Source organism: Xyrauchen texanus, chromosome 30 (genome assembly GCF_025860055.1).
Source record: "Xyrauchen texanus isolate HMW12.3.18 chromosome 30, RBS_HiC_50CHRs, whole genome shotgun sequence".
Classification (NCBI taxonomy): Eukaryota; Metazoa; Chordata; class Actinopteri; order Cypriniformes; family Catostomidae; genus Xyrauchen; species Xyrauchen texanus.
Genome location: NC_068305.1, coordinates 31,848,698 through 31,876,376, shown reverse-complemented (window position 1 = coordinate 31,876,376; position 27,679 = coordinate 31,848,698). Strand labels below are relative to the sequence as shown.

The 27,679-nt window shown below is 36.9% G+C and overlaps 1 protein-coding gene across 3 annotated transcripts; it reads left to right on the top strand.

Moving 5' to 3' along the window:
- The first annotated feature begins 1,893 nt into the window (after window positions 1-1,893).
- LOC127624429 (beta-taxilin-like) lies at window positions 1,894-26,525 on the top strand. Of its 3 annotated transcripts, none has more exons than XM_052099250.1 (10): window positions 1,894-2,062; window positions 6,075-6,363; window positions 8,521-8,612; window positions 10,849-11,019; window positions 16,661-16,855; window positions 19,401-19,520; window positions 19,854-19,928; window positions 24,830-24,922; window positions 25,050-25,145; window positions 25,223-26,525. In XM_052099250.1, the coding sequence occupies exons 2-10, from the start codon at window positions 6,075-6,077 to the stop codon at window positions 26,159-26,161; spliced, it is 2,070 nt and encodes a 689-aa protein (XP_051955210.1). In that variant the 5' UTR covers window positions 1,894-2,062; the 3' UTR covers window positions 26,162-26,525. The 3 variants fall into 3 exon arrangements, with proteins under 3 accessions (XP_051955210.1, XP_051955207.1, XP_051955208.1); XM_052099247.1 differs by having other exon boundaries at window positions 6,072-6,363; XM_052099248.1 differs by lacking the exon at window positions 19,854-19,928 and adding an exon at window positions 19,700-19,774 and having other exon boundaries at window positions 6,072-6,363.
- The last annotated feature ends 1,154 nt before the right edge of the window (window positions 26,526-27,679 follow it).

Genomic DNA, 27,679 nt, shown 5'->3' with positions numbered 1-27,679 from the left:
TTGTCTTCTTATCAGTTTTGTAATTTCATTGGTTGTCTTGTTAACTTGTTTACCCAGTCTGTGTATTTATAGCCCTCATGTTCTCCAGTCCTGGTTGGATTATTGTTGTCGTAATGTTATAAAGTCATTTATGTTTGGGTTTTGTTTTGGATTCACGTTTTTGGATTTATCGCACTTTCTATAATAAAACTGCACTTGGGTTCTCACTTAATCATAGTCTCGTCCTTGTCCATTCCTGTCTTCAGCTTGTCCTGCCTTGCCCGAATGTTACAAAGTTAAATTTACACATACTTTACCAGTGAAATTTTCTCAAAAAGGTTTTTTTTTTTTTATAGGACTGAAACATGATGCATTGTAAAGATAACAAACAATCATAAATTATATTTACTTAATTAATTTCTACATCAACAATTGACTACAAATGTAGAATTGTTTTAATATTTTATTAATAGTTTATTAATTATAGATGCCACTTGGTTGGGAATTTTGTTATCTCAGTCAATGACATTGAAAAATTTTAAGTGTGGTTTAAGTGTCTGAATGAATACTTTATATGGCTACTGTAGTTATAGTTAACTGACACAGTAATAATATCTATGTAAACCTAATTTTGTGTTTAGTGACATGATGGCTTTGGCTCAAAAAAATTAACTAGTTTATTTGGACTGAATATGAGAACAAGATCTGAAGCTGGGTGGCCATGTTCCACAGTCATGTGCCAAATATTTTCAAATATTTAGAGATATTTGAGCAGACAAAAATATAGTGCTGATCAGTAGCACCACAAGAAAAAGTTATTTGAATTGATGAAGGAAAGTCTGATGTGGGATTTGTCAGTAATTCATCAGAATGTGGTTGATTTCAGGGTACCGGAACAGTCATTGAATCAGAGGGAGAGGGATAAAGGAAGAGTCGTGGACGCCAGAGAGAGAGAGAGAGAGAGAGAGACGTGTGTTTTGTTTCAGTATCTTTGTATCATTAAAACGTTATTTTGACTGCTTAGCCGGGTCTCCGCCAGACGGCCGGAAGAGCAAAACCTTCCCTCCAGGAAGGGAGGGGTGAGTGTCAAGCCGGAGGTTTCCCCGACCTGAATTGGGCGGTGAAGGAGTGTAACGAGGAGGATGGCATAGGTGGGCCATGAGGGTGCATGGCCAGTGCTGAGTCATTGAATCAGCGGGAGAGGGATAAAGGAAGAGCTGTGGACACCTGCGTGCGTGCGTGCGTGTGTTTTTTGGGGCGGCTGTGGCTCAGGTGGTAGAGTGGGTTGGCTGCTAATTGCAGGGCTGGCGGTTCGATTCCCAGCCCACACGACTACACATGCCATAGTGTCCTTGGGCAAGACACTGAACCCCAAGTTGCTCCCAAATGGTGCATGGCAGCTCTGCCACCATTGGTGTATGAATGTGTGTGTGAATGGGTGATTGGGACACAGTGTAAAGCGCTTTGGTAACCTCTGCGGTTAGAAAAAGCGCTATATAAGTGCAGACCATTTACCATTTTTATGTTGCTGTGTTTTATGTTATTTCAGTTTGTTCTTTGTATCATTAAATCTTTATGTCGACTACTCAGCGGGTCCCAGCTTCCTCCTTTTCCTTAAGCAGAGACTCTAATCATTACAGGTAGCAACATGTCGACTTCCCATGTGATCATGTTGATCGGCCACCCTGCTGTCTAGCTATCAGTATCTGCATTGGCCATTTAAAAAGCCCATGTTGGAATGAACAGAATTAAATTACGATTAGTTGATCTACGCTAACTCAAATTTCAGTGATCTGGCACTATATGGAGAACCCTAAAAGTCCTTCAAAGGTTACCATAAAATTAACTCCTCAGCTGTCTTCCTGAAAAGGCTGCTTAAACAGATCATGACAGGCCGTTTCATTCTGAGTGTTAGGCCCACGCTTCCAATGGTGTTCCAATGAGGTTATTTTGAGGGGCTTGTGTTATCAGCTGTTGTCTTGAGTCCTGTTGGACCCTCCTCATTTCTCTGTTACTCTCGGCTGAAACTGTGGACTGACTTATTGTCCTCCTTTTCCAGTTGAACTAAACAGTCGCATATGTGGTAAGTGTTGAGCTTTAATATTTTCAGACTTTATTGATGTTGAGATTAATGTCATGTGAGCATATCTGAAAACATCTGAGCTTGTTGGTTTTAATTGATGATATGTTTTGTTAATTTGAGTCATACACTGTTTTGATTTCTGGGATACAAAGAAAATCATATGAAAACAATATGAAGACAAAGACAATTCCAAGACAATAATTCTGTAGTTGTTTGGTCAATTCAAATTTAAAGTTCTACTTGTCTTGAGAAGGCAAACCATCCATTTCCAGTGCTTAAAGTTACTCTTATCCATCTTATGTTTCACTCTTAGCCTGGTGTTAAAATACACAATGATGCTTAGACTAGCCATGTCTTTGTTTTTTTCTACTTTGCGTAAAACTGCCATCAGTGACAACAGAGGGTACGTGGCCAGAATAATAAATAGCTTGTCCATATTTAGAGAGTCCAAAAATAGCAAGTGGCTTCAGAACAGGTGCCATGTTGCTCCCCTGCTGAAGGAGGAGGGGTGTAGAGATGTGGTGGATATATGGGCAAGGGGTGAGAAGAGGGCTATACTTTAAGTCTGATAGGCAACAGTGGTCATGAACTACAAAGCTGGGACATAAACAACCTCTGGAAACTCTGAGTTCATTCCACATGAAATCAGCTGTGTAGAGCTGAAGGGCTTTAATCCTGCTGGCTATCTGTGACACATCAGATTTAAAGGCTCAGTGATACTGTGCTACTGTGATTTGTGCTATTTTCACTGCGTTCCCTACCCCCAGCATCGAGTGTCACACACAGCTCATTCCCTTTTTTCAGATGTCCATCCAGTATGCAGACAACTGCAAGCTCAGATAGTATTCTTTGTATACAGCTTGCATTGAAAATGTTTAATCATTTGGTGGAGTTTGAGGTGGAGTAAAGATAAATCCCCTTGCCTTATAACACCACATAATGGGAGTAAATCCTCTCTTGATATGATAATGAGTTATAATAGTTCTTTAGGATTAATTCATTGTAATAAATCAAATGAATCAGACGATTAACTTTTAACTAAGTGAATTACCATAGACAGACAGACAAATAGAGATTTAGATAAAAACTAGCATCCAGAACCTTTGTACGAGATGGCAAAATCATAAGATAGTGTATGACTTAGCTCACATGAAAAGTAATGACTTTTAGTCCAATACAGACCAACCAATCAACAAACAGAATTTCAAAACAATACAATAAAGGCATCATACAGTATACTGTACTTGCTAGCCTCTCATTCAACACTTTATTTTGAGAAAGTAAACGTCAGCGAACAAATGTGGTTACTCATTCCATATTTATGCAATACAAATCCCTCATGTATGTCAAAAAATCTCTAATGCTTTCCTCATCTTGTCCCAAACCCGAATTTTATTTCTTCTACACAAAAGTTACTTTCCTAATGAAATGATGGGGTTTGGGTAAGGAGTTAGACTTAGTGATTAGGTTAAGGTTTGACCAGTGCTCTATAATTTGGACTACAGTTTCATAATAAAGTCTCCCGGTACAATGTACTGTAATTTATTTATTAATGGAAGTCAGTGGGTGATTCGATGTGGCCCGCCAATCACTTTTATCTTTCCCTGACTGATATTGATAAAATCGTGTCACATTTTAAACATCTGAGCGCTCTCAGCAGTGAGTTTAACAACACTCATCAGAAGCGATCAGTGGTCCAGTTCCAGACCGAATCTTGCATTTTTAAGCTTGTCTGGGCATAGTTCAGTTACACTGCTCTCCAAAACATCAACCAGCAACTTATGAGCACATTTTATCCCATCTTATTCAGTCTAATGCATTTGGGTGGTCAAAATTACAGAATACGTCACAGCTGTTAGTGAAGAAATGTCAGCTCATACATACAACCTATTTCAACAAAAGATAAATCAATGATGAAAAGTTTGCTTTTATTTTTAACGCACCTGTGTCATCATCAGTTCAGGGTCTGTAGTGCTCATTAAAAGTGAAAAACATGAAGCGTCACTGAACTTGCATGCAGGCAAATATCTTGATTTTGTTTGGTTCTGTTTACAGATGTGTATCTACGTTCTCAATCCCAAACATCATCAAATTAGTTTGTTCTCTGTTTACAAATGATTATCGGCACAAGTATCTGGCTCCTGCACAAAGTCACATCTGCAGTTCAAGAGAAGGCTAATTTTCCCATCATTGAATGGGAGGATAATAGAGAAAAATAGGAACAGAAATCGCTTTATGTTTTAAATGTATTTTATTTAAAAAGATAGCACTATGTTAGATTGTCACCCTTTATTTAAAATGGGTTGATATTGTAAAAAGATACAGATTTGAGCAGATCTGAAATGTATTTCTCAGTTTTCATAAACAATAACCCCAAAGTAAAGTTAATAAAAACCTACAAGTTAGTTGAGTGTGTCATGTCTGTTCTTCAGTGAAGGAATTAAGAAGGAATTATGGCCATGTCTTAAACATGTTAATTGAATACCATTGACTATTTTAATGTAAGTAAACGCATAGTTTTAACAGTGTTTTGTTTTTCATATTAACATGTTAGTTACAAGGAAAGTGTTAGGTAAGATAAATACAGAAAATGTGGGTTTTCATCTGGATCATATCTGGCCCTCTCAACAAAGTAATGGTATAAACCCCAAATGTATTTTTTTTTAAAATAAATATATTTTCTGAACAAAAGTAAGGTCTCATAGTATAATTTATTTACTAAAATATTGAGTTTAATTATTTACTAAAATATAAAATTTACAGTAATACTAACAAGGAGAGTTCCTGCACTTTTTTTCTTCCACTTCAAGCACAGGGTTAGAGGTTATACTTTGTTTGTTAGTTACATTTTTCCTCTATGGGAGTAAAAGGCTAATGGATGTGTACTAATCAATTCATATGAATTCTTACAATTTGGCCATCTTGTTCTATTCCAGACTGGGTTGCTGCAGCTTTACATCAGGGAAAATTTTAAGTGACCAACCACAGATTTTGTTTTGTTTTTATGTGCCATTTAAGGGTTGGGATTATCAGAAATAGATTTTATCACAATAATAGGCTGGTGTAATTTTTTAGAATGTCTCTATGAACAGTGAAAAATGTATTTACAATCTGGTCAGCTTTGCTGTCTATCCAAAAGTTATAAGTATTGTAATTATTTCACAGACACAAAATGTCAGTAAACAAATAGTAAAATACAATTCTGATCAGGGATATATAGTCAAATTAGAAGTGTCTCAAACTAAACTCTAAATATCTGCAAAAGATGTTACACCACTAATCTGGCCATCCAGTGATTTTTTATTTAAAATCCTCGAATGCATTACTGTATCAACCTGGTACCTTGTTAATGACATTGTTTCCAGGCTGATTAAAAACTATTGGCCTTACTCCTAGAATTTGCGTAATGACAAATAATCAAATTCAGATTTGGCATATTAAGATAGTACTTTCCAGTTTTGTGTGCAACATGCATCAGACAGATGTATGAACTCAGATGTGTTCTGTATTACACTGAAACTACTGTAAATACTATAAATCAGACTTACTGTTTCAATTAGCCAACATAATTATACAGACAAATCACTTCACATATCCTCCAGTTATTACCAAATCTCAGTTTCAGCAAATATTTAGGCATATTTTTCAAGGTCAATCCTCTATAATCGAATTGTGTCTGCCTGAGGCAAATACATTAATCAAAATGAAATGTTCTCTCTTTTCTCAAATTTGAATTCATATTTTGTTACAAACAACCTCATGCATTTAAAACATAAACTCCATCTATTTACACAAACAGATTACAGACTGGCCAAAAGCCATCCATCTTCAATTTTGTGGCTGGTGATTTTAGTGAGTTATATGTAATGCATAATCACTTCTCATTAATTTCAATAGTCTCACTTCTGCATCAAGCCAGGAGCGTAATCAAGGAACTGGCTGTTGTACCTCTGCTAATCAATCTGCTCTCTTACAGAGTGGTTTTATGACGTATTTAAATTTTCTTTAGCAGATGATGGAGGGCAGTGGCCAGACCTCTGAAAACACCATTGAACAAGTCAATGGCACCGAGGAGCAGCCAACAGACCCCATGGAGGTCTTCAGCAGGCAGCTAGAAGATATAATTAACACCTATGGCTCAGCATCCAGCTTGATGGAGGAGCAGATCTCCATCCTGGAGACTAAGGAGACAATGGAGGGGGAGGAGGACATAAAAGCTGATGAAGAGGCTGCTCCCAAAGAAGCTGAAGCCAGCCAAATGAAAGAGCAGAAGACTGATAACAAACTCCTCAAGGGCCTGGGTGAGGAATCTGCCCCTCTTTTGTCATCTAACTGACATGTATTGTTTGATAAAGAATGGAAACCTGAAATTTCTAAAGAGTGCTAATGTGCTGATAGCAAAATTTTAACTGGAATAGGGATTTACTGATATTCAATTCAAAGAAAGTCTACATAGTCACTCAACAGAGGAATTTAAAGCATTAGTGTTGTGTGTAATCTAATCACAAAGTAATAATTTTCTGTAATCTGATAACATTTTAGTACAAAGAGTACTTTAGAAAATGTAATTGAAGTTTTTGTAATCCGATTACATTTACAGACTTTCAAATAATTGTATTACTTTGAAGTACACTCTTTCTAAAATAATACAATTTTGTAAAATTCTATTAAAATATAAATGTGTTAGTATTTCACATTATAGGGGAGAAATGTCTGGTGCTGGGTGTATGACTTGGGTGTGACAATAAACAAGGAGAAAATAGCCATTATTTTGAATTTGTTTAGTAAAATGTTTTTGTGAAAAGTGTTTATAGAAAGAAATGAGTAATGTGATTACTTTTCAATTAAGTAATCAGTAAACTCTTTAAAAAAAAAGTGAGAATTAGCCATTTATAGTGGAGTACTCACCCAACACTGTAAAACATAAATAATTAATTTCATTTAACAATGTGATGAATAATTGTGTCTTATTATGCCTAATTATTCCCTGATATGTAGAATAAATTGTTGTGATTATACATTTCTGTAAGCATATAAACCTTTGATAAAACCTTTGATAAAAATATTTATTCAGAGTGTCTATTTGCAGCCCGGTCTAAATAGTATCTGCCACACAGTGCAGCTATTTTCACTCCAATAGTCAGGTAGAACCACAGGAATATATAACAAACTAATCAGTTGATGTCGACGGTGTGGGAATGTGTACTGTTGTGCTAACAACTGCGGTTCGAATCTGAATTTTGTCCCACTCTTATACCCATCCGTTTTCCTGTTTCCACTCTTAATACTTCCTTTAATACTACTTAAAATAATAGGTGAAAATGAATATAAATGTTGATTTCAGCGCAGTGATTTGGTCACGGTGAATGTCAGGGAGTGCAGAGAAGGGTTTGATCCGTAGGTGGGGTCTGACGATCACACTCGTTCACACGGCTCAGCGTCGTGTGTAGATCACTGTTGTGTGCTCACTGTATTATTAATATTGTAGTAACCAATATGTTTTTTTCAGGGGCAGAAACCATAGTTTTAATGCAACTAACCATGGTGTTAGTAATATGGTGGTAATAAAGTTGCCATGGTTAATTTTGTGGTTACTGTAAATTACATAAAATACCATGGTTACTGTAGTAAAACCAAGGTTATTTTTTCTAAGGTAATGTTAGGGATAGGGGTTAGTGGTGTGTCTGTGGGACTCTATATAAACACAATAAACACACTATGTTGGTATTTAAATATGGGTGCAAGCAATATCTGACACTATTTGCACTGGCATGTAAATAGCATACTTTTATTTGCACCAGGGTGCAAATAGCATCTGCCAACATTATTTCTGTATTATTAACATGTATTATTAAAAACACTTAGCAGTTAAAAGTTAATTTATTTTGCTTGACACCGCTATTCAAATTCAATTCTAATTTAGGAATTTATCTGGGATGTAATGGTCTCTCTATATATATATATAGCTACATGAGATTTTAGTGAGAATACTGATTCTGATCATGACTTAAGTTTGATATTGAAAACAACACTGTATGTACCAGCTCTCAAGCGCACAAATGATGCCATAAACAGTGATTTACTTTTTCTATCAGCAAAAGAGTAGAGCATTTGTACTAGTTGAGTGTAATAATCAAATGTTTGGAAAATGTTCATTCTTAAGAAAAGACTCCTCGTCAAGACTAAAGCCCACTTTACCCTCAAAAAGGAGACAGCTAGTGCTTATCTTCATTTTCTGACATGTCTTAAGCCTGAGTGCCACAAATATTCTTATGAACTTCCGTCCATGTCTTATGCCTTGTTTACTTTTCTATAGTAAATGCTATCAAACTGTGATTTTACTGCCTCAGCTGTTGATTTATTTTGAAGCTTGTCTGCAGAACACTCCTTTGTGGGCTTCTGCTCATCTTATTTATCTTTATGTTCTCTGGTCTAAATGCAAAATGCTTGTCTCGCAGGTAAAGAGGCCACATCCTTATTGCAAAGTCTGAACAAGCTCAGCTCACCAGAAGATAAAGTGGAAATGGTGTTGAAGAAATACACAGAGATGGTGATTATCCAGACCCACGAGAGAATGTTGCTCTCTGAACAGTTACCACCGGCGGCAACAACAATGCATGGAGGACAGTTAAGAGGAAACAAATAGAATACAAAGCGGATTGGTACAGGGAGAAAATTAAAGAATGCCTGGCGAGATGTTAGGAGTGGCTTCGCTTATACAGCGATGACCTAAATATTCAGTGCCCCAGGCTCAATAAGCAAGTTTGAATACAAGGCCATATGCCACACAAGAAACTCACTAATCTCTCTTCAGTTTCAGAGCACACAGATAATGGCAAGGACATGTAGAGAGGAAAATATCACAGAAGACTACAAGTTATTCTCATAGTTCTGACAAAAAATAGATATTCATGTCTTCAGAAATAGACAATCTCTGGGGCCTCTTGATGTAGACAACTCAAAAAAATCCTTGAGAGCTGGGCCCGACCTTAGAATCAGGAAGTTGCTTACATAAAGGAATAGCTACCCCCCAAAATTAAAATGCTCTCATAATTTATTCACCCTCACACCATCCTAGATGTGACTTACTTTGTTCTGCTGAACACTAACAAAGATGTTTAGAACAATATCTCACCTCTGTTGGTCCATTCAATTGAAGGCAGCATAAAAGTAATCCATAAGACTCCAGTGGTAAAATCCATGTCTTCAGAAGTGATGTGAAAGGTGTGTGAGAAACAGATCAATATTGAAGTCCTTTTTTACTATAAATGTCCACTTTCCACAGACCTCTTAAGCGCTCACTTCCATCTTGAGAGTTTTTCTTCTTTTGTTTTTGGCGATTCACATTCTTTGTGCATATGGCCACCTACTGGGCAGGGAGGACTTATATATTGATCTGTTTCCCAATGACACATCATAACACTTCTGAAGATATGACTTGAGTCCTATGGATTGCTTATATGCAGCCTTTATGTGCGTTTTTGGAGCTTCAAATTTTGGGTCACAATTCACTTGCGTTTAATGGACCAACAGAGTTGAGATATTTTTCTAAAACTCTTCGTCTGTGTACATCAGAAGAAAGAAAGTCATGCATATCTGGATTACCATGAGAATGAGTAAATGATGAACTATACTTTAACCTCTTCAGTTTCATCAATGCTACAAAAAGTATCAATGTAGTCCTAACTCAAATAGATTAAGTAAACTTACATTTGTACTAGTTTAATGGGATAGAAAGCAATGAAATCAAGTTGTGACAAAATGTTCTAGAATTGTATTGAAAAAGCCTTCATGTAAACACAAAAATGACCTGATTGAGCTGGATCCGAATGAATTTCCATCCGATTGAAGGGGGTGATGTAGACCTAAAATAATCGAATTAAAAGAAAAATATTAGCCATGTACTTTCTCAGTCATATTCTAAAATACCTACCTTGCGCTCATGCACAGAGAGATATAATGATATAATACAACAAGATATAATGCGTGGATTGACTTCTCAGGACAAATCTCATTTGCCTCTGCCACTCGGATTGAGGCAAGTCACTACTCCACCACGAGTGCCCCCTGGTTACAAGCTTTGAATAAACAAAAAAACTCAAAAATATCGATAGCCTATTAATAATAATATCTAGGTTTTAGACGTAAGCTATTATTACTGACAGTTATTTAACACTGCAAGCATCCCATCTCTTGCTGTTTTAAATACCCTAGCATTTTTTTCTTGAATTATTAAATGCTCCGTTCCGCCGTCATTTATGCTTTGTGAATTTTGGGTAGAATCCCATCCACAGCTGTTGCTCATTCTTCCGTCTTTTCATCCAATCTTTATTGCTTCGCATCAGTTTATCCGTAAAACACCAGTCGTGTTTCATTTGCAAACTATTTTTGAAAGAACCTTTTATGTGAACAAATCGTTGTCATTCACGTCCATTGTTTTGATCATGAACGACTCAATGTGTTTTTGAACAAGTCAATTGAATCAATAATTCAGTGACTCACATAATTGGCTACATCAAAAATGCTCATTTGTCGCCAACTACTGGCATACTACTGGCGCAGAAATGGTGATTGAATGTATCTTTTTGGCTGAATGATTTAAAAAAACAAACAGATTAGATTAATCAAAATCCCCATCTCACATTGTAATCTCATGCCCCTTTGACAAGTGCTCGCACCCTTGAAAAGTACAGATGTAAAGCAGCTTTAGAGCAGCCAGTGGTACTGCAGTTTCAACATGATGTATGGATCACACATCTGTGTGCATGTGTGTACTTATGGGGCAGGTGGAAGAACACAGATCTGAGAAGAAACAGCTGGAGCAGCTTCTGCAGAGGCAGGGTCTTCTGGTCAAGCAGAGAGATCAGCTCCAGTTTGAGCACAGCCGTGCCATCCTGGCCCGCAGCAAGCTGGAGTTGCTCTGCAGAGAGCTCCAGAGACATAACAGCACACTGAAGGTGAGAAGTACTGTCAGTTTAACAGAGAATTGAACATGCATTTGCAACATGGAACTTAAATGCGTCGAACGTCCATATGTAACATATTTCTCTGTGAAGCAGAATACTCAGTCAGTGGGAAAATATTAGAGTGGGAATTGGTTTGGTATTTAAAGGGGTATTATTGGATTGTGAAAAGTTTAGATAAAATATAATATTATTTTCCCAAGCCTGTCCTTGGTTACATCAGCAGATGAAACTATGAAAATAAACTTGTTTTTTACTTTAGAAAAACAACTTTGAATCAATGTGATCTTTAAGCCTTAAACACCTAAGAATTTACAGTAACACAGCAAAACCTGTAATCCTGCAAAAAGGTGTTTAACGGAAGAATTCATGTAAGTGCTTTTCTAAAATTATAAGCATCACATTTCTGCCTTTAAACCCTCCAAACATTGGCCCCATTCACTTACATTGTACCTAACTGTAACCTCAATAATTAATTTAATTTAAATGTTTAAGAAAAATAGGGATGAATCAAAATGCATTTTTGTTGTGTACAACATTATGCCACAAATGCTGTCGATGGCTTTGACTTTTTTGAGAAGCCTTCTAAGCAAGCTAGAAGGCTGAAATTGAGCCCTGTGACAGTCCATGAAACACATGCTTCATTAGGCTACATCGGAAATTATTTTGAATATGTTTACTGGGGGTCCTGGGTAGATCAGCGAGCATTGACTCTGACTACCACCCCTGGAGTTGCAAGTTCAAATCCAGGGCGTGCTGACTGACTCCAGCCAGATCTCCTAAGCAACCAAATTGGCCCAGTTGCTAGGGTGGGTAGAGTCATAGTGATTGCTCTAATGTGATTCTTGCTCTCTGTGGGGCATGTGGTGAGTTGTGCGTGGATGTCGTGGAGAATAGCGTGTTTCTCCACATGCACTAGGTTTTCACGGTAACACCCTCAACAAGCCACACGATAAGATGCGCGGATTGACGTCTCAGATGCTGAGGCAACTGAGATTCATACTCCGCCACCAGGATTGAGGTGAGTCACTACGCCACCTCGAGGACTTGGAGCATTTCAAATAACAAAGCGCATTATGTTTACTGAATGGGCACTGTTGCATTACTTAAAAACAATAAGACCACTAAGGCCTACTGTTTCCTTTTCAAATACTTCAGATGTGGTTTTCAATGGGGTCCATAGGGAATGACCATGTTGGATGACTTTGCCATGTTGGAAGATTCTAGTTGTAACTGGGTCTTGTTCCTGCCAAATTGTACATTTTAGAGTGTGAGATGCTGTTGTAGTTTTAACCAATGTTTAGTTAAAAAACACTTACTTAGCTAGCTTTTAACAACTGTTGAAATTTTCCTACAGTGGGTCTCTGAGGGTTAAGTGGTGAAATTGTCTTGCAATTTGTTGGAGAGTGTTGGAACATCTGACTTGTTTTCCTGCAAGCTCTGTCAGTATTTTGATGGCTGAGATTGAGTCGACTCAACTTCTTCTGAGAGGGCAGTCTCTTTTGAGCCCAGTGGGACTTTACTGCAGTGGCTCAATGAGGCTCTGACTTCTCAGATTCAAAGTGCTGCTGACAGGTCACTATGACAAGAAGGATAGTGTTATCAAGCTTCAATGGCATTTGCCCTTCTTTTATAAATAAAAAGTCAAAGAGAGTGACTCACAGGTTCAAATCACTGCATTGGGCCATGCTCTCCTGTTCTACCTTTCTATCGGTGCTATACAGTGACTCAACATCTACAATGAAGGTGGACTTCCTCCACGTTTGACAGGGGTTATAGGTCACATCTAAAGACAGTTTCCTACTATACTTTAGAGAGCTTCCTTTAGAGCTGATTTGTATTATAATGAATTATGCATTAGCTTTACTAACAAGCTATTGCCCTTTCTGCAATATGTATTTTTGTAATGTACTGATACTGTACTTGCTCAAGCTATAATAAGTTGCACAACCTGTTGGAGACAGTCAGTCTTCTAGATTAAACTAGCAAGGCAAGGGTGGAATCATTAGTAAATCAAGTTATAGTGAAAGTACTGAATTGTTTCTTCCTCCAAGAGACACAAACAAGACACCATCAAAACAAGTTTATTTGAGAATTAGAACCGTTTGTGAAGGTCTCTGTAAACTGAGCTGTCATATTGCCTGCAGTCATTTGGTCAAGTCAAGTCAATTTTATTTGTATAGCGCCTTTCACAACACACATCGTTTCAAAGCAGCTTTACAGAAGATCAGGTCCTTGAAATATTTTCCCATAGTTGGATATTGTAGTCATCTTATTTCCTTTTGGCTTTGGATAAAAACTTCTGTCAAATGAATAAATGTCAATGTAAATGTCCTTTCAATCTGTCAAAAATTATGTTGCCTTTCAAGAGATGGTATCCATAGTCTGTGTGCTGCATGAAAGTTAAGACAAAAGATGTCATGTGGTATGCATTGCACCTGGAGCCATTTTTCTACAGGTGTGGGAGGATTTTTTTTAGAAATGGAGCACTTTTTGTCTTTGAATATGCATCTGATTCTTACGTTTTTGTTTTCTGTGAGGTGAATCAGAGGAGTGTCTTCATCACATTTGTGTTTTTTGTTTCTTTTTTGGGCATAGAAGATTTTAAAGGTGAAGTGTGTAATTTATGCTCCACTAGCATAACTAAACAGAACTGCAAAATAATATTTTTTTCCCAAACAGGTTTTATGAATACTCCTTTTTTATAATGTTGGATGAAACCAATATAATTACAATATATTACAATATTATTAGAATACGTTTAAAACATGCATTATGTTCATATTTACATCTATTTGTGTTTCTGCGATAGTTAAAGGGCTCCATAACGAGTCATTTTAAGGAGAAAAATTACATTTCTTCTATGCCCCTTAGAAGTTGATTATACTTGCTCTCCCCAGAGGCTGGGTTTGACCTTGTTCGTTCTCCAGTCAATTTTAATTAAGTATTGTAGCAGCTATTAATGAGCAGGTCAAAGTAGAACATCTAAGGCCTCTGTGTTGATGGGATTCTCAGCCGTGAGGACGGCAAATTAGATTTAATCTTGTCTTTAGAGCGGGGTCATTTCTCTCGAGTGCCTATGTGTGTATGATTCAACTCCCTGAAAAGCTTGCCTACTGGTTTATCAGCTTCACCTTTCCCAAGTGGGAGCTTGAGACTTATGCCATGAGTAAACACAGGCAGCAAACCGATTCAGCTCTTGAGAGGAACATTCCACGCTTGTACTCCGAGTAAGGGAGCTGGCATAGCTGAAACAGGATCTTATGTTTACAGAACACATGGAATAGCACACCTGTTTAGCACAGTCCACTCTGAGATGCTAAAAAAGGTGATATTGTTGTTTATCACATGCCACTAATAAGAGATCTCATTCACTGCAAAAGTGATTTTCGTATTTTTGTTTTCCAGGAAAACTATCTAGACATCTTTAAAACTAGATACATTTAATTGAAAACCAAAACAATACATGTAATCAGTAACACTTTTAGGATAATTTATTATTTATTTTAGAATAAACTTTTTAGATAATCTGATTACTTTGGATTACTTCATCTTTGTAAGTGTGTTAAGTAGGCCTACCAATTTACAGTTATTCCACTAAATTTTAAACATGAAATCTGATTATGAACATTTAAAAATGAAATCTAATATAATTACAAGTACTTGATTAGTGTAATTTGATTAAATAATCCAGATTACATGTAGTCCAACTACCCAACACTAGTCCTGTTTTCAGAGAAATCTATTACAATTTTGTGAGGTTTATGCTTAAAACAAGAAAAATAAAACAAATTGATGATAGTGTAAGACAAATGAACTTGTTAGTATTATTAGTAAATACAGTCTTATGTCTTTCTTATGTTTGCTTTAATGAAACCATGCAATTGAGCATGTTTATGTGAAACCTGATGACCATGAAATCCCAACATGATCTGAGACTGTTCCAATGCAATGGCATGTGGTGGACATTTGAAATGAGGAGACATCTTAGTGTTGTTGTTGTTGTTGTTGTTGTTGTTTTAAACAAGTCCAATGTAAATTCCTTTATCAGTTTCATTTGAAATTTCAGGTTAAACCCATACAAATCTGAAATCTGATTTAACACAGCATATGGTATAAAAAGTTGGCCTACATAACAGTAGATGACATATAAAAGTCACATACTTGCACACAAATGCAACAACATGTATTTAAAATACAAAAAATAGCTGTTCTCCTATAACATACTGTATATTTAAATTAAATCATAGTTTTTATAATCCAATTTGAATAGGCTATATACATATATGCCCAAACAAAACAAACTATATTTTTATATAAATTGTAATTGCCATGTCTATTCTGTACAGGAAGGCATGTGACATACTTTAAGTTACACTATAAATAAGCTTGGAATACTTATATTTTTGTATGTTCATATTAACATTATTATTAATTAAATCAAGTCAAATCAAAGACTCATCAAGTTTATGTAATGTATTATAGGTATTTTTTTTACATTGCTTAAAAAACAATACCTACCAGAATACATCCAGGTGGCGGGAAGAGCTGGAGCCTATCCCAGCTGTCTCAGGCCGAAGGCAGGGAAACACCCTAAACAGCGTTTTATCTATATTTTATCTATTCGACTATTATTTTTATAGACATCTTGTTTTGAATAATTTGTAATCTACTCCTTGGTAAACGCTGCATGTTTTATGAAGGCATGAGCTGACACATTTAAAAGCAAGCGCTCAAGCAGCTAACTAGTACACCATTTAATGTTTCAAGTAATTTCAAGTTTTTGAAATGTTAATTTAAACGTGGCCAAAAGTGCTGTTGTCCATGTTGGTTAGTTGTTTACTGTGCAAATTGTTTCTCCACTTACATCAGTCCGTTGTGAGGACGAGAGAGCATGAGACGGGCATTATTGCATTGATTGATTGACAGCAAATTGAACAAATCAGCGCTAATCAGAGCCAATGTCTCCCCTCATGTGACCTTTTGATGTAGTCGGTGGTTACCTCCCTCACATTCAAACCACGCTTTAGGAGCTCAATGATATTGCAATGAGCTGAAAGGAGACTTGAGAGATGCTGCCTCCCTCTGAAACTTCATCCGCTGGGTGTCGATTGTTGATAGACTAACTTTAGAAAGGTGACTGTTATATACACACTATTTGAGCTCACATTTCAAAAATATCATATTTCTTCTATTACAGTATCTCTCAACCAAATTTTTGAGGAGGCACTGCCTACTTTGATTACCAATGTGGTCTCAGACTTTTGGACCCCACTGTATATTGAATATAAAATAAGAACAGCCTTCCAAAAAGCTTTGTTTGATTAAAAACTTTGAATCACGTCCACACTAACACTTTTTTGCCTCTAATCCATGCATTTTCCTCCACTGAATATGGAGACTTTAAAAAAACTTTCTCTAGCACTTCATATTTTAGAAAACGATTGCATTTGGAAATTTAAAACAGTTTTCAAAAGAGAACAGATTACAGTAGTGTGTATGTGACCTAAATTCACTTCTAATCACCACTGTCCATCTCACACCATGACTTAGTACTAGATCCAAATTGATTTCATCCCTTGCTACATATTTACCCAGATTTCCCACACATTTTCCTCTCTTTCTCACTCTGCAGGAGGAGAGTCTGCAAAGGCAGCAGGAGGATGACTTGAAGCGGAAGGAGCTCACCACTCATTTTCAGAGCACACTAGTGGACATTCAGGCTCAGATCGAGCAGCACAGCAGCCGCAACAACAAGCTGTGCCATGAGAACAACGAGCTGGCCAACAAACTCAAGACCATCGTAGATCAGTACGAGCTCAGAGAGCAGGTACAGTCACATAAGCATATGCATGCATACATCCATGGACATAGTAACATTATTATCATAATTACTTAATTACAAACCTAGAAATAATTATAAATATCATATACAATAAATGTATGTCAGATTATGAAAATATACACAACATCATTGTGGTCAGACAAGTAAAGCATTGGTTAGGCAATACAAAAAGTTCCTTTAAAGAGCAAATTGTTTATTTCCAGAAATCCATTTTGCAATTAAATTAGTCAATCTGTCCAAGATTGTTATTAAAAGGGTTTTTCTAAAGACGTTTCTATGTGCATGCATCAGAGTGATGCTTTTGAAGCATCTCATTTTGGATGCGTCGTGCCATAAACAGAAGTTTTGGAATGCAGTATCAAGTATTTTGAAACTTGGAAAAATATATCTTGAGTCTTTAATCCATCCATCTGTTTTTGAAAGAGTCATCTTTAACTCTTTGCTGATGTCAAATGTAATTTTCCTGCAGCTACAGAGTAATTAGTAACATGCCATTTACAGCTCAGGTGATTAGCTCAAACACTTCTGTGCCATTGAGCAAATATTTCAAATAGCGTTCTTCAGGGGGGTTCTGCATCAGCTCAGCAACTGCCTTTTAGAATAATGAAAATGCTAACAAACATATTTGTCTAGGTATTATAGACCTCCTTGAGTGAGACCCAGCAAAAAGATTTGACTTTTACAAACACTGCAATATCTACAACATCTGTTAAGGCTATTAAACAACAAACACATTTAAAATTCTTACCCCAAGGCACAGTCTTATTTTGTGATTATATTGTGCTAAAAGTAGATCTGCACCATTAGCTATTGTACATTTTAAAAAGCATCTGATTAGGTTGACAAAGGTCTATTCTCTGGTTAACAGAGAAGGATCTGAAAATCTTTAAAGCTGAAGTGTGTAATTTATGCACCACTAGCATCTCTAATCTTTAAAAAAATAATCAAAATAATTATTGTTTTCCAACAGGTTTTCTTCTGAACACTCCCCCTGTCTTCCAGTGGTCCCACCCAAACTCATACCATTGGTTGAGGTTGGCCTGGTAGAACAACTAGGGCAATATTTTGCTAGTGCCACAGTGTTTAAACATTTCAGAGAAACCAACTTTCAAATGTCTTACTCATTTTTATCTCTAAATATCAAACTTGGAAAGGAGAAAGTATTTTATTTAAATTTTTTTTAAATGACACACTTCTGCTTTAAGGTTTTTTATTATTCATAAATGAAATGACTGTCCATGTCTCACTAAAATGAGATGTTGTCTGCGAACCATATGAGCAATTCTTACACTATGCAGAAATGTATGCACATTTGAGAGTAGACAGCTTATATCTGCAAGAGCTGTAATTTCACAACATGTGGAGGAGGAGGAAGCTGCGCTCTCACACATTCTAAAGCTGCTATATGCACAGGCAAAAATACTTTGCATCGTTTGATTTTGACTTAGTGATTCACGCCCTGTTTGACAGTGAATCTGGCACCTTGTAGAACACTCTTGTATTCCGTATCTAATCACAGGAGAATCGACCAGTGGAATGACAAGCCTGATTTGAGGGAAGAGAAGCTCAATCTGTCATGCTGATGGGCACCACAGAGACTGTTCACAGACAGCTGTGTGGTGGGCTAAAACAGGCCCCGTCTTTCAACAGGAATTTAAATGACTTGGAATCAAATTGCATCATGTGTATCTACTGCCCTCTGCTGTTTAAAGTAGAGACACACATCACATGATCTGGCTGTAGAGGGAGGCGCATCATGATTTAAACAAATAGACCATGTTACTAAATAAACATTCTTTGTTGTCCCTGGAACAACATATCCATCAATCAATCATTGCCCTCTGATTTTAACCGTAAAGCTAAGATTGATTCATATAAATGGTATTCCTAGAACAAGAAAGGATGTTGATCAAGGAACATGTTATACTTGTGTAAGCCACCTTTTGCAGTCTGTTATATAGACTAATTCTTTGTTGTTAAAAACTTGCATTGTGTTGATTGATGCAAATAAGAATAAACATTATGTGGTTTAATCCAGATAAGATCCTGCCCAGCCACTAGAGGTGGACATTTTTTTTTAGAATGCAGTGTTAATGTCCTGTACTCAGTTTTGGACGTTATGCGGTCTCATTTATCTTGTTGTCTTGTTGATCTTTGTTATGCAAAACAAAAAACATTAAAAGAATAATCTTTTGAAAAGGAAATCAGAGTACTATAAAAACACTGTAACTTTCAGAGCTCAAAACATCCATCCCAAGTTCAAAAAGACCATTTATTGAAACTTAGATGCAAAAATTTGGTTTATTTCCTCATTTCTTATCAGCTTCATTGACAGTCAGGGGCGTAACTACAGGGAGGGCCGGGTGGTCAGCCACCCTAGGGCCTGAGGTGAAAGGGGGCCCGTGACGGCCGACCAAAAGGGAACAATTAAAATGGGCAATGAAAAACACCAAGGGGGCCACCCCCAGAAAATCAACCCAAAAATATCATATGACACATTGTTTAATGTTCTTTCCTGTGATTCATACAGAGTTTAGAGAAGATCTTCAAGAACCGAGATCTACAGCAGAAATTGTCCGATGTCAAACTGGAAGAAGCCAACATGCTACTTAATGAAGCCGTAGAGAAGCACAACAGAGAGAAGGAATATGTAAGACACACAGTTCTCTTATTCCTGCTCTTCAGATGTGCCTAAAGTAAACGGAAGGGCAAATAAAGCAATTTGCATGTGCTCAAGAGGAATTCATTTACAGCAATATATTACATAGAACTCACTTTTAAACTCTGAAGAAGTGGCACACGTTAACATCTCGACATTTATGTTGATAGTTGCTTAAAGAGGCAATTGAAAAAACAAAGAAATGCTACGCAATGAGGGAGCAGGAGTTACAGATGAAGAAACAGGTAAAGTCGAGTTCTTGGTCTCTCTCACCGGTCTGTGTGTGTGTGTGTGTGTGTGTGTGTGTATCTTGTCTTTAACCAGTTACTTACTCAGGCTGCTGAATGGAAACTACAGGCTAAAGAGCTGAAAGAACAGCACACAGTCATGCAGGCTCAGGTGAATATCTACTGCTGTGCCATTACCTGCCATCCCACATTCGCTCCTTCCTAGCTGTGGCATTCATTTAGTTGTCCATTTGAGCAGTATGACAAACCAAAAAAACTAATAAATCAATGGACAATCCTGATGCACACCCAATAGGCATGATTGCATTAAATGTCTGTAGAGATAGATAGATAGATAGACAGATAGATAGACAGACAGACAGACAGACAGACAGACAGACAGACAGACAGACAGACAGACAGATAGATAGATAGATAGATAGATAGATAGATAGATAGATAGATAGATAGATAGATAGATAGATAGATAGATGGATAGATGGATAGATAGATGGATAGAGTGAGCGAGAACATCTCATCATCTCTGGATCAACAGAAAATAGTAACAATGTTCATTGGGTTTGACAATGAGCTAATTATGGTGTTGGCTGTAAAAGCGTCCTTCCTCAGTCTGCAACATCAGACAGAAACATATTATCAGTGCTGGGCAGATTACTTGTGAATTGTAATCAGGTACTGATTACAAATTGCATGACAGAAAATGATATTAGTAACGTAATCTCATAGATTACATTTTTATGTTAATCTATGTGACCACTTTTGGATTACTTTCCACCTAATTCTGCCTGATAGGTGCTTATGTCCACAAATTCAGAACAATTACTGCAAATGTGAAGGGAGTTTTCATATTTCCCCCTGTGATGCTGATAAGAGGTCTTGGCCCTCCATCAATGACACACTCAAATATGTTTGAGTTTAACAGACATTTCTTATTGGAGTTTCTAAATTATGGACAAGTTCTCAGGGCATGTGAACACAAATGTGGTCATGCAATTTTGTCATTTTACTAATGCCATGCATGATTGATAAGAGAGCAGGCCAGTTATATTTGCGAATCAGTGTTACAAAAACATCTCAAAGTTATTACTACACCAAAAGTGCATTCATGAACATTTTTGAAGCCGACTACAAAAGCAATTTAAGAGACTAAAAGTAACTTTACAGCGCTAATCCAATAGAACATTTTGATGCATTTGATGGACAAAACCCTTTCAAAGACACTGCAACACATGGTTATATTACGCACAGAGTGATAATTCAAATTTACATTTACATTTACATTTATGCATTTGGCAGACGCTTTTATCCAAAGCGACTTACAGTGCATTTATTATAGGGACAATCCCCCTGGAGCAACCTGGAGATAAGTGCCTTGCTCAATGACACAATGGTGGTGGCCATGGGGATCGAACCAGCGACCTTCTGATTACTAGTTATGTGGTTTAGCCCACTATGCCACCACCACTCTATTATTTTTCAAATAATAATTGAAAAATTGTGTTTGAATTGGTTAGATTTGCGATGTAAGGTTAAAGAAACATTCAAACTTACATCCAAATGCTTCTTTAGATTTTTGTTTTCAGATTAACACTTTTGAACAGAAAATAAATCATATTAATAGAATCAACTATAACCCCAATATTCCCTTTCCCCCTCACAATCCCAAACCCCACCCTGAGCCTCAACTTCCCTGTCGTCACAACTTGAGTTACACACACACATTTAAAATTGCACATCTCTCTCCACAGCCCCTCCACGAGAGCCCTCAAAAAAGGCCAAATAGCCGCCCCATTTTTATTAAACGAAACTAAGCTGCCTAGCCTTCTACATGACATCTCCTTGAATGCTGCTACCCTGGCCATCTCTGTGCACCACTCTTGAAATGAATCCCCTAAGAATGATCTGTCTACCTATCATAACACTGGCTAAGACCCAATTTTTTATGCATTTATCCCCTATATTAATGAACGCCCCGTTGCCTAAAATACAGAGTCTGGGGCAAAATGAAATTTGAGTGCCCACATAAAATAAGTCCCTTTTAAATACCACATAAAACCCTGAACTCTCAACCAAAATTCCTGGATCTTAACACACCACCAAAAAACATGGGTTGTGTCCATCTTCTGAATGGCATCGCCAGCAGGTGGGTGTGTCTTTAAGATCAAGTCTATACAATCAAGAGGGGTCCAACAGAATCAATGTAAAATCTTGCATAAGGTGCACCATTGCATCTCTAGATGCAGACTTGGTGGTTTTTTTTAGAATCCTAGCCCACATTCCTCCTCCAATACCAAGTTTAAATCTTTCTCCCATAATCTCTTGAGAGATGTTGAAGCTTCGTCCCCCAGACTCTGAATTAGCAGGGAGAAATACACTGATGCCTCATGACCTTTTCCAAAAGCAGTAATCACCACTCCCAGAGTAAGGTGTAGGTGGTGTAGCTGTAAATACCTGAAGAATTTAGACCTGGGTATCCCAAAATGTTGAACCATATTTTCAAAGGACCTCAACACTCCACTCCCATATAGGTCACAGAGTGTATTAACCTCCCTCACAATTCACTCTGTCCAGCAGAAAGGGGACTTATTAATACATAAGTTTTAGTACAGCCATATGCTTGAAGCAACATTTAAATATATGTCCTAATTAAACACTCTGGACACTTTTGCCATACCGAGTGTGAATACGAGATAACGGGGTGTAACTTAACTTCTCCAGTTAGTTTGATAGAAAGGCTTTGCAATATCAAAATAGGGGCAAGTGTATATACCTTTTGACCTGTTTGGCTGATGTGAGGGCCTGGTTGTCTTTAAATTTTCTTAACTTTAATCAGAGTAAAACTGAGATAATAGTGTTTGGTCCTTCAGACTCTGTTAGTCCACCGAAAATTAATTTTGGTGAGTTATCCTCGTCTGTGAAGCCTTGGGTTAAAAATCTAGGGGTTGTTTTCGATGATGGGCTGAAATTTGACAAACATATTAATACAGTGGTCAAATCATGTTTCTTTCAGCTTCGACTTCTAGCTAAAGTAAAACCTATTTTGTCAAGAAAAAATTTTGAACAATTAATTCATGCTTTTATTACTTCGAGATTGGATTACTGTAACTCACTATACTTTGGGATTAGCCAGTCAGCTTTTTCGCGGTTACAGAGAGTTCAAAATGCAGCTGCAAGACTTTTAACCAGGAATAAAAAACGAGACCACATTACGCCTGTTTTGCGTTCTCTTCACTGGTTGCCCGTGCGTTACCGAGTGAATTTTAAAATTCTTCTTTTGGTGTTTAAATCATTAAACGGTCTGGCCCGTTCTTACCTCTCGGAATTACTAACTGAATATCGTCCAGTTCTGTCTCTCCGGTCTTCTAACCAGAGATTGTTGTGTGTTCCAAAGTCGAAGCTGAGGCGCAGGGGTGAACGGGCTTTTTCAGTAGCTGCGCCCAGACTGTGGAATGCACTACCCTTGTGTATTCGCTCTGCATCATCGTTGTTTGTTTTTAAATCTAAGCTAAAAACGCATCTTTTGAACTGGCTTATATTCAATGAGGAAGTGTATTGTACGTTTTTTAAACTGTTTTTTATTACAGTTTTTAATTTTATTATTGTTTTATTGTATTGTATTGTCTTATGTCTACTATAGTATGTGCAGCACATTGGACAACCTCGGTTGGGATTAATGGTGCTAAATAAAAATGACATTGACATATACAGAGTAATGCTTCTTTAGATTTTATTTAGAATCCTTTGCAGTTGACAGGATATTAACTTTTGGAAGGAAGAGTTTACATTACACATTGATGTTTTTGCCCCGTGTCTCCTTAAAAATGAAATTATCTCTATAGATCCAGTGGTTAAATGCTGAGGTAGACCGCTCCATCTTCACCAGGCTGGCTAGTAGCGAGAATCAGTTCTGCGAGTGCAATACACACAAAAATCTCGAAGATTTACAGAATGTATATCAGTGGTGTGCTGAATTTGAATGAAAAATGTAAAAGATTAAAAAAAGAGAATGATTAGGATGATCAATAAATTATGACTAATTTACTGCCATTGCCTTGTTAATATGTAATCATTTAATCTATAAAAAAAAGGGTAGTCCGATTACGAGTAATTTAAAATGTAATTTAATCCAATTACAAATACTTGATATTTGTCATTTGATTATGTAATACAGATTTCATGTAATCCATTACTACCCATCACTGCATATTATTCCATTAAATTACCATTATTCTCAAGTGTCTACCATGCTAAACAGTAAATATGGCTGAGATAAATTGATTCACTACTGCTTTTATAAATAATGGTTGAGACGTTACACCCATTGGAGTGATAAAGTGCTCACTTATTTTTTGAATAGGCAGACTGTCTTGACTCATAAACTAACAACATAAACTGCAGCTGTAATATCACTGATTTATTCTTTCCTCTTTACATCAAACCCATATTATAAATAACATATAACCAGTAGTTGCACAGGAAAGATCAAATCTATTTTTAATTAAAAAACGTTGATTGTTTCCCTTGATGTATTTATCCAGTGTGGTGTGAAAAATAGCATCAACATAACAATTATTTGAAGAAAAAAAAAACAAGCTTATTAAGTTGAAATGCATCATTCTGATGCATGTGCTCTTACAGTATATGGAATAAACTGCAAGAAAACTTTTTCTTTGATATAGCATGTTTTCCAGTACAAGTAGTTCCCAGGAAAGATAATGTAAGATAATAAGTCTTGTTTTAAGAGAATATATCTTGAATTACTTACTGTTCTTATTAGCAGATTATTTTTCTTGTTTAAGCATAAATCTCACTCAATTTTATTTGCTTTATGTGTAAAATAGTTAGTGAATGGTTGAAAAAAATAAAAACTTAATTCCAGATTCTCTGAAAACAAATCTTAATATATTATGCCATTTTTATTGTTTAGTAAATATACAGTTTCCTGTTTTAACGATGTTAAGGTTATTTTAGTGGAAAGAAACTAGAAACTAGAAACTATTTGGTAGGAATGGTAGAAACTAATCCAAATATTTATTTTTTGTTTTTTTGTAGCTTGTGCTGTACTCCCAGAAGTTCGACGAATTCCAGGTTACACTGGCAAAAAGCAATGAAATTTATGCCACTTTCAAACAACAGATGGATAAGGTTTGTTACATTACACACTTTTACAGTCTGGACTCTGGAAGCAATTTGAAGCTTTTTGTTCTGAAAACAACTTGAAATGGTCTATTTTGAAGACTAAATTCTGAAGACTTTATTTTCACTTGAACAGATGACAAAGAAGATGACAAAACTGGAAAAGGAGTCAAATACATGGAAGACAAGGTTTGAAAGCAGCAACAAAGCTCTTGTTGATATGATAGAAGAGGTAACTTATGTATATATGATCTGTCATTATTTGAGCATTAGCTCTGCACACACTTACATATTTTCCTGCTCCTAAAGAGATCTGAAAAGGCAAAAGAGTTTGAGCTCTTCACTTTGAAGATTGATCGTTTGGAGACTTTGTGCCAAGCCTTGCAGGATGAGAGAAAAGTCCTGTACACCAAGATTAAAGAAATTCGTCTTCCGGATCAGGCAGCCCCAGCACCTGCTGTGGACACGCCTCAAGAAGATGAGTTTCCAGAGCTTGTCCAACCTTCTATGCCAGCTCCAAATCCTTCTCTGACCGCTGAGATGATGAGGTTGCGGGAAGAGCAGACACGCCTGCAGGAGTTTGCAGCCTCCTTGGTGACTCCCATAACAGCTGACATTGGGGAATCGGACAGTGAGGAAGAGGAGGTATCCGAGTCTCGACAAGAGGTACTAGCAATTCCTGAGGTCCCACAACCTGAGCCCACCAAACAAGCAGATAAATCAGTATTCATCCAAGAGGAAACTTCTACCACTGAGGAAAACAAACCACAGGTTGTTGGAGTAAATGAAGACAAGCCTTTGCCCACAGAGCTTGAACCAGCCCAAACTGAGACAGAATCCAAACCTCCTCAAGAGCCTCCACAACCAGAGACCACAGAACAACAGACAGGAAAACAAAAGCCAGCCCAAGAGGAACCAAGCCAAGAACAAGTGGCAAAAATAGAACCAATCAAACAAGAGACCATCAAACAAGAATCTACTAAGCCAGAGCCTGTCATAAAAGAAGAGGCAATACAAGATGAGAACAAATTTGAAGCTGTTAAATCTGAGCTACCTGAAGTAGACTCAACCAAACAAGAGCCCATCAAAGAGGAGGATGTTCAGAAAGAGGAAGCTGCTGAGGCACAGGCAGCAAAACCTAAAGCCCCAAAATCTCATGAGGTCAAGCCAAAGGCCAGCAAACCTCAGCCTAAAAAACAAGGTCCTGCCAAGAAGAAAGGTTCTGCTAAGGGTGTGAAGAAAAGCTAAGCCAAATCATACAGTGGGTACGGAAAGTATTCAGACCCCCTTAAATTTTTCACTCTTTGTTATATTGCAGCCAGTTGCTAAAATCATTTAAGTTCATTTTTTTTTCCTCATTATTGTACACACAGCACCCCATATTGACAGAAAAACACAGAATTGTTGACATTTTTGCACATTTATTAAAAAAGAAAAACTGAAATATCATATGGTCCTAAGTATTCAGTATATTTATTTAATAAATGTGCAAATCTATATTTTCTAAATCAGTTTGTTTAATGTAGCTGGAGTGTTTTGCTGTTAACAAGTTGCATATAGAAGATGACAGACTTGTCATAAGCCACTTTCCTTTAAGGAAGTTTACTTCAAGAATGGCTGGCTTCTTGCACTCATTGCATTAAAAGTTTAATTTTGACAATGCTAAAGTGTACTTTTTCACAAAATCAAGACAAGTTACAGATATATGATGGCAAATTACACTCCATTTTTACCATTTGTGTAGAACATTTTAGGGCTATGAAAACATTTTCTGTTACTGGTTACCAGAGCATTGTTAGGTGGTTGCTAGGGTGTTCTGGATTATTGTTTATAGGCCCAAGAAAACAAAACTAACCCGGCAAGTCTCTATGGTATTGATTATGATCCCTAGATACGGCTCAGCTCCCATCTTTAATATCAGACCAGTTCCAAAGTAATCTTTTTTTTTTTTTTTTTGCTACATTTATTATTCTTATACACACTGGAATGGTGTTTTCCTCTACCAAAAATAGAAAATTTCTCTCCATAACCACATAAAAGTAGTGCTTGAAGTAGGTGGGTTACTCACCCAGGTACACAGTATCTGTACTTCTGTAAATTTGCTAACAGAGTAGGCCTACTGGAAGTTTTTCTTTCTCAGAGACTCGATGTCATTTCTTAATTTAATGTAATGTCAATGGATGATTCAATGCAACCCGCCAGTCACTTTTATCTGACCCTCTGATTGATTTTGAGAAATCCAAGCACTCTCTGTGCAAAACTCATCGGTGAGTTTAACAACAATCTACAGCATCAGCGGTCATCAAGAATCTGCGTGTTCAAGCATGTCATAGTGAGTAATATCAGTAACTATTGATGGGTCGTTCATAAACGATTCGTTCATTTAGAACACATTGTTTATGTGACTCAGAAGAACGAGCAGTCTCAGAGAGTGATTTGTTCATTTTGCGTTGGCTGTGTGAAAACCGCATATTCACTGTACAGGAAATAGAAATTATTAGTTCACCTTTCAACTCTTTTGGTCACGTGACAGACGCATACGCTCTGCATTGCACACACAGGAAACAGAAATGATTAGTTCACCTCTCCAGTCTTTTTGTCCAAGCAGTGTGCACTGGACGTGTACGGCTGTCACGTGACAAAAGATCGAATGACTCAGAAAAGAAGATTCCAGAGGTGAACTAATCTTTCTCTTTCTCAAAATTAATCATTGGCTGCATTATAATTTTTTCCTTTTTGGGACTATAATCAACGTTTGCGTAAGTA

Bases quoted from the DNA above. Each gene is read 5' to 3' on its own strand.
- LOC127624429 (XM_052099250.1), top strand. From the start codon at position 6,075: ATGATGGAGGGCAGTGGCCAGACCTCTGAAAACACCATTGAACAAGTC. The intron at 8,613-10,848 runs GTGATTATCCAG...CTTATGGGGCAG, and splicing joins TGAAGAAATACACAGAGATG to GTGGAAGAACACAGATCTGA. The intron at 11,020-16,660 runs GTGAGAAGTACT...CTCACTCTGCAG, and splicing joins GACATAACAGCACACTGAAG to GAGGAGAGTCTGCAAAGGCA.